The sequence below is a fragment of the Perognathus longimembris genome, chromosome 20 (assembly GCF_023159225.1).
Source record: "Perognathus longimembris pacificus isolate PPM17 chromosome 20, ASM2315922v1, whole genome shotgun sequence".
NCBI classification, from domain to species: Eukaryota; Metazoa; Chordata; class Mammalia; order Rodentia; family Heteromyidae; genus Perognathus; species Perognathus longimembris.
Genome location: NC_063180.1, coordinates 19,447,377 through 19,454,887, shown reverse-complemented (window position 1 = coordinate 19,454,887; position 7,511 = coordinate 19,447,377). Strand labels below are relative to the sequence as shown.

At 53.5% G+C, this 7,511-nt stretch overlaps 1 protein-coding gene across 1 annotated transcript; it reads right to left on the bottom strand.

Moving 5' to 3' along the window:
• Positions 1–464: 464 nt before the first annotated feature.
• On the bottom strand, positions 465–7,039 carry Hipk4 (homeodomain interacting protein kinase 4). The gene is made up of 4 exons (XM_048330018.1): positions 6,575–7,039; positions 4,539–4,895; positions 1,930–2,763; positions 465–862 (listed from the first exon to the last, which is right to left on the bottom strand). The coding sequence occupies exons 1-4, from the start codon at positions 7,037–7,039 to the stop codon at positions 677–679; spliced, it is 1,842 nt and encodes a 613-aa protein (XP_048185975.1). The 3' UTR covers positions 465–676.
• Between the last annotated feature and the right edge of the window lie 472 nt (positions 7,040–7,511).

Here is a 7,511-nt window from a genome sequence, read left to right as displayed (position 1 = left end):
CAGCCTGTGTCTGACTGACTGATGTGAGATGGGATGTCAGGGCCAAGGGACAGCCAGCATGAGTCTTGGTGGGGGCGGTGGGGGGTGACAGTATGCTAAGCCCTTGGCCTGTGTGGCTTGGTGTGTCCTGGGTGGTAGATAAGGCTCATGGGCTGGCACAGACTGAACATGCTTGGAGCCAACATGGGGTGGCGTGTGCTGCACACACAGAGCATGTGCCTAGATACACTAGATACAGCATGACCTGAACCATCACCCATGTCCCCAGGGGGAACCAGCATGCCTGAGGACTTTCTGGGATGAACCCAGAGAATGTTCTGGAGGCAGATTCCCGTGTGCCAGTCCAGAGACAGGAGTGGTAGAACAGTTCTTTATTGAAATAGGCAGAGACGGCAGAGCCGGGAGCGAGCTCGGGGCCAGTAGCATGCATCCATCTTCCTGCCTTCCTGGCTGAGGAGGCCATGGGCCAGACCCTAGAGGCCTTCAGTGTTTGGGGAGGGAGGGGTGCAGGCATGCACTGGGCGGGGAGGGGAAGGGAAAGGGATGGTTCTGTATAATTATCTTTTGTGAAAGAATAATTTGTAGGCTCTGGGGATGGCTCTGTGGAGCAGTTCAGGTTGAGGAATGCCAGCCCAGCTAGCGCAGTCCCGGTCATGGGCAGAGCTGGGTGACACCATCAGTGGTGCCCACCGACATGCTGCAGGAAACTGGTAGCCCGGGGTGGCCCGTGAGGGTGGGGGTGGGGGTGCCGGGGTGGGAGCCCCTGAGCCCGTGATCCCCGGACGCTCTCCAAGGCCCACTCCGGCTCGCTCAGCCACTCTCCAGGACAGCTGTTGGGCTCAAAGAGCTCAGGGCCAGACCTCTGCAAGGAGAAAAGAGAGGGGGTTTCAGCAAGAAGTGTGGGTGACCTCTGACCTCAGGGATGGGGCACAGTCCTCTGCAAGGATTCTTTCTATCAGCACCCAGCTCCTTGCTTGTTTTTGAACCCATATCCGGGCATGAGCCATCTATGCCTGGCTTTATTTGGCTATAGAGACAGGATGTGGCTAGGTTTGCCAGCACTTGTCCTTAATCTCAAGATCCTCCTACCTCTGCCTCCCCAGTGGCTTGGATTACAGGTGTGAGTCACCAGGTGTGTCAGTTCTTACAGGTGTATTACTAGAGCCTGAGTTTTAGTTACAGCCTGAGGTGTGTTAGAATGGCCAAGCCTTTGTCCTATCTTAGGAGCATCAGTGTGAAGACACCATTATATATCACCTTGCAGGATGGGTTAGTGTTTTGCTGAATCTTACATCCCAGATGTGGGTTAGAGTAGGGTAACTCTTGCCATAGTCAAAGGTAAGTTAGCGCATTGCAGATAAAACAGAGAAGCCAGTACTAGTGGCTTATGCCTGTAATCCTAGAAACTCAGGAGGCTGAGATCTGAGGATCATGGTTCAAAGCCAACCCTGTCAGGAAAGTCTGTGAGACTATAATCTCCATTTAACCACCAGGAAACTGGAAGTGGAGCTAATGGTCAAAGAGGTAGAGCGCTAGCCCTGAATGGAAAAGCTCAAGGACAGTGCCCAGGCCCTAAGTACAAACCCCATGTCCAACCAAAAACCTAAAACCAAAAAACAGGCCAGGAACTGATGGCTCACACCTGTAATCCTAGCTACTCAGGAGGCTTGAGAGCTGAGGATCGCAGTCTGAAGCTGCCCAGGCAGAAAAGGCCGTGAGACTCTTATCTCCAATGAACCACAGAAAATTGCAAGTGATGCTGTGGCTCAAAGTGGTAGAGCACTAGCCCTGAGCACAAAAACTCAGGGACAGTGCCCAGGCCCTGAGTTCAAGTCCTAGGACAAACCCTCCCCCTTAAAAAAAAAGAATTAGAATAAAAGAAAAACAGATGGAAGGACCCCTCCCCATCCACCTGCTTTGATGGCTTACCTCAGCATCCATCGTCATGTCCTTGATGCTGGGCCCATCCCCGTCCCTCTGAGGGATGGTGGGCAGTTCTACGGAAGCCCCTCGGCCTTCTCCTTCTTCCCAGCCATTGCCCCGGCAGGGCCCGTCATCCTCAGGGGAGGCCTGGCTCAGCCGGATCAGATTGCTGAAGTTGGAGTTGGATTTGGAGCCCATAGGTGGCTTCCGGGCCTTATGGCGACCAGACAGACGACTGCCATAAAAGGCCAGAATGGGCTCTGGACCTGAGTCGGGGACTCTGCGGCCAGCAGTGGCTGCTTTGAGCGGAGTGAGCATGTCGGAGACGGTGTCGGCCCGGGCCTCACTCCACAGACCTTGCCCTGCCTCCTGGAGGCTCAGGTCATCCAGCTGATCAATGGCTCTCTGCATGCCCGGTGCCTTCTCATCCCAGAAGAAGGGCCCAGTGCCCATGCCCACTGCTTCCTCTTCCTCGGCCAGCCGGTAATAAGGGGCCCCATCTTCAGTGGTGGCCACCATGGCCTGGGGGGCCTTGCCCTCCACCTGCAGCGACAGGCGGCAGCTGCGCAGGGAGAGCTGGTAGTAGCGTGTGGTCTCGTGGGCGCTGCGCAGCTGCTGCATGGACACGAAGGGGTGACGCAGGGCCGCGCTGGGGCTGATACGCTCGTGGGACTCCCACGTGAGCATGCGCTTGATGAGCTCCACCATGCTCCTGAGGTCAGCCAGTTCGGCCACCGCCTCGCGGTCCTGGAAGCTCAGCCGGCTTGCCCCACCGCCATTCACGGTCTCCATCTGATCTAAAGACTTCAGCATGTACTTGCGGCGCTCTAATGGGCGAACCTGGTGAAGGGGAGGGAGGGGGAGGGACATATGGACAGGTGCCCAGGCCTACCATGCCAGACTCTCCTCATAGGAGCCCTTGACATCCGGTTCTAACTGTGATTAGACCTGGAGCTTTCTTGCTGCTAGGAGGGTTCTAACGCCGTCACTCATACCCCTTGTTTTCTGGGGGGTGTTTTTTGTTTGTTTGTTTGTTTGTTTGGTGTGTTTATTTCTTTTATCTTTTGCCAGTCCAAAGAGCTTGAATTCACAACGTGGGCACTATCATTAGCTTTTTCTTTTTTTTTTTTTTTTTTTTTTGCCAGTCCTGGGGCTTGGGACTCAGGGCCTAAGCCTGAGCCTGAGTATTGTCTCTGGCTTCCTTTTGCTCAAGGCTAGCACTCTACCTCTTGAGCCACAGCACTACTTCTGGCTTTTTCTGTTTATGTGGTGCTGAGGAATTGAACCCCGGGCTTCATGCATGTGAGGCAAGCACTCTACCACTAAGCCACATTCCCAGCTCCTTTTTTTTTTTTTTTTTTTTTTTTTTTTTTTTGCCAGTCCTGGGCCTTGCCAGTCCCTAGGCTCCATCCTTGAGCCTCTCTGTGCTCTACCACTTGAGCCACAGCACCACTTCCAGCTTTTCCTGAATGGTTTATTTCTGATGAGTCTCATCGACTTTCCTGTCCAGACTGGCTTTGAATTACGATCCTTAGATCTCAGCCTCCTGAGTAGCTAGGATTACACGTGAGTCTCCGGAGCCCATCCTTCAGTTTTGTCACAGTTTTGAGCCACAGTTCCATGTCTGGATTTTGGATGGTTCATGGGAGATAAGAGTCTCACAGACTTTTCCTGCTAGAGCTGACTTCAAACCACAATCCTCAGATCTCAGCCTCCTGAGTAGCTAGGATTACAGGAGTAAGCTACGGGTGCCTGGCAGGCTTTGTTTTGTTTTCTCCTTCCTTCCTTCCTTCCTTTCTTCTTTCCTTCCTTCCTTCCCTCCTTCTTTCCTTCCTTCCTTCCCTCCTTCCTTCCTTCCTATTTTTTTCTTTCTTTTTGGGGGTGGTACTGAGATTTAAACTCAGGATCCTGGGGCTGGGAATATGACCTAGTGGTAGAGTGCTTGCCTCGCATACATGAAGCCCTGGGTTTGATTCCTCAGTACCACATAAACAGAAAAAGCCAGACGTGGCGCTGTGGCTCAGGTGGCAGAGTGCTAGCCTTGAGCAAAAAGAAGCCAGGGACAGTGCTCAGGCCCTGAGTCCAAGCCCCAGGACTGGCAAAAAAACAACAAAACAAAACAAAACAAACTAGCCTCATAAACTCAGGATCCTATGCTTACTAGGCAGATGTTCTATCACTTGAGCCAGCCTCTTTTGCTTTAGTTTCTTCCTTTCTTTTTCTTTTTCTTTTCTTTTTTTTTTTTTTTTTTTTTTTTTGCCAGTCCTGCGGCTGAGCACTCTCTCTGGCTTCTTTTTGCTCAAGGCTAGCATTCTACCACTTGTGCCACGGCATCACTTCCGGCTTTTTCTGTTTATGTGGTGCTGAGGAATCAAACCCAGGGCTTCATGGGTGCAAGGCGAACACTCTACCGCTAAGCCACATTCCCAGTCTGTTAGTTTGTTTTTCAAGTAGAGTCTCACTCTTTTCCCACTGGCCTCAGAGTACAATTCTCCCCTCTCTGCTTCCCACCTAGCTAGGGTTACAGGCATGAGCCACGGCGCCCAGTGCATTTGGGCTGTTTTTGTGGCCGTGTACCAGATGACCACCCCCTCACCCTTTGCCTGCCTCACTACCTTGGTCTCTGCCAGGTAATCAGCCGACGACTTGAGCTGCCAGGGATTGGTGGGATCTGGGTGGGGATTGCGCTTGAAGAAATGGTGGACCTTGCGGGCGGCGTGCAGCAGGTGCGGCTTGGGCAGGCCCTGGGTCTCACAGATATAACGCACTTGGTCATACTCATTGTTGCCCGGGTAGAGGGGCCAGCCTAGGTGCAGCTCGGCCATGACGCAGCCCAACGACCACACATCCACCTTCTCACAGAAGGGCAGGCCCAGCAGAATCTCGGGGGCCCTGTAGAAGCGAGACTGGATGTAGGGTTCCTTCACGTAGCGCACCTCGCTGAAGATGCTGGCAGAGCCGAAGTCGATCACCTGTGGGAGAGCAGGGTGGGGGGAGAGAAGGTCCACATGGGGGGTACAGCACTGGGGATAACCTGCTCTCTCTTCTTGGGTGTCCTTCTGTGTCTGTCCTTTGCCTCTGGCTGGCTGAGTGCCTGTGACCTACACTGTTTTTTTTGTGGGTTTTTTTTGCCAGTTCTGGGGCTTGGACTCAGGGTCTGAGCACTGTCCCTGGCTTCTTTTTGCTCAAGGCTAGCACTCTGCCGCTTGAGCCACAGCGCCACTTCTGGCCATTTTCTGTATATGTGGTGCTGGGTAATTGAACCCAGGGCCTCATGTATACCAGGCAAGCACTCTTGCCACTAGGACATATCCCCAGCCCATACACTGGTTTCTTTTTGTGTGTGTGTGTCAGGACTAGGGCTTGAACTCAGGCCTTGAACTCAAGTGCTCTCCCTGAGCTTTTTCACTCAAGGCTGGTACTCTACCACTTGAGCCACCACTTCCACTTCCAGCTTTTTTTTGGGGGGGGGAGGGGGGGAGGTGGTTCATTGGAGATCAAAATCTCAGGGACTTTCTTGCCCAGACTGGCTTCAAACCTCCTCAAACCTACCCAGAACTTGACATGTTCAGACTCTGTCTCATTACCTCTGTTCTCCTGCTCATTCCTGCTTCCCCAACATAGGCAGAGGCGGCCTGTACAGCCCTGTCTGTCCACCTCTGCTCAGTATCCAAGTCAAAGTCTGCCCTAACCCCGTCATGTCTTGATCTCACTTTTTTTTCATGCTGCAGCCCCTGTAGACCTCCTCTGTGCTTCTTTATACACCTATTCAGCAGCACATGCTCCTACCTCAGGGCCTTTTCATGGCTGCTACCAGGACATATGTCCAGTATCTCCTAGACAGATGTAATAGTGAACTTCTCTAGGTGCCTACATAGCTCCCTCTCTCCCTTCATCAGGACATCCTTCAAATATCACCTTCTCCTTGAAGTCTCTCCAATCACATCATCTAAATTTCCGTCATTACTATCTGCCACCCCTCACCACGACCCCACAGTCTCCTCTTCTCCTCGTTCCCATACCACATTTTACTCCTTACTTTGACCACTCAGTCTCCCCAATGTCATATAGCCTCATAAGGACAGGACTAGGCCAGAGTGGCTAAGTGGAGACTGGTATAGAATGGGGAGTCCTCAGATCTGGGGTGGAGGGGACCTCCGAAGTAGGATGGGGGCCGGGCACCATTGGCTCATGCCTGTTATCCTACTCAGGAGGCTGATATCTGAGGATCATGGTTCAAAGCCAGCTGAGACAGGAAAGTCTGTGAGACTCTATCTCCAATGAACCACCAGAAAACCAGAAGTGGAGATGTGGTTCAAGTGGTAGAGTGCTAACCTTGAGCTGAAGAGCTCAGGGACAGAGCCCAGGCCCAGAATTCAAGTCCCAGTACTGAAAGAGAGAGAGAGAGAGAGAGAGAGAGAGAGAGAGAGAGAGAGAGAGAGAGAGAGAGAGAGAGAAAAGAAAAGGAAGGAAGGAAGAACAAAAGAATAATTAGGATAGGGAAATGGAGGAAGTGGAAGCCAGCAGTGAGAAGAAACATGAGAGAGGGGGGAGGGAGGAATTCAGGGCTGGGAGCGGAACACGCGAGCCATGAGCGTTGGGAAAGCATCCACTGTTGGGCAAAGCTGTGACCCCAGGCGTCCCCACTCACCTTGACCCTGAAGGGGCATCGGGTCTGGTCCACCAGCATGATGTTCTCCGGCTTGAGGTCGGCGTGGATGATGGCCAGTTCCTTGAGCCGGGCGAGGGCTCGGAGCACCTGCAGGGTGACGGTGCGGATATGGCGGGCAGGAAGAGGTGCAAAGTTGTTCTCCTTCTGGAACTCAAAGAGGTTTTGTTCGAGCAATTCGAAGACCAGGTAGAACTTGAGGGCATCGTGGAAGAACTCCAGAAAGCGGATAACGTGGGCCTCTTCAGGGTCCAGGCCCCGCATGCACCGAAGCAGCTTCAGCTCATTCTTGATGATGCGGCTCCGGTAGGCATCATTCTTCAGGATCTTGATGGCCACCATCTCGCCCGTACTCCGCCGCCAGCCCTTGGCCACCTCCCCAAAAGTCCCCTTGCCCAGCACCTCAATCATGTCATAACAGTCAGTCTCCGACTGGATGGTGGCCATGATGCCACCAATCACCACCCTGCTCTGTCCCGGGAACCACAGGCTCTCCCCACTGCGTAGAGCCCTCACAAGCTGCCCACCCCTCAGGACCCCCAGAGGGGGGAAGAGAACTGAATTCGTGTCTGTCTTTAGCAGGTTGGCCCTCTTGCCTCTCCGGCACCCCTCAGCCCCCCTTGGCCACAAGGCAAGTCAATCAGGGGCTGCACCCCTCCCCCAAAGCCCACCCGGCTTGGGACGAGGGGCCCCAGGGCACCCCGAATGGGTTCCAGCGTTGCTCTGTGGCTCTGGTTCTGTTGTTGGAGACCTGAGCCCCAGGCTAGAATGCGGGGATGGGGTGTTAGGTCAGGTCCCCTCCCCCACCTGCTGGCGGAACCCTGGAGGGGCTGACCAGGAGGGAATCCATGTGGACCCTGCACACATGAATGCAGACCAACCGACAGGTCAAAGTGAGAAAAAGTGAACTTTTTTTTTT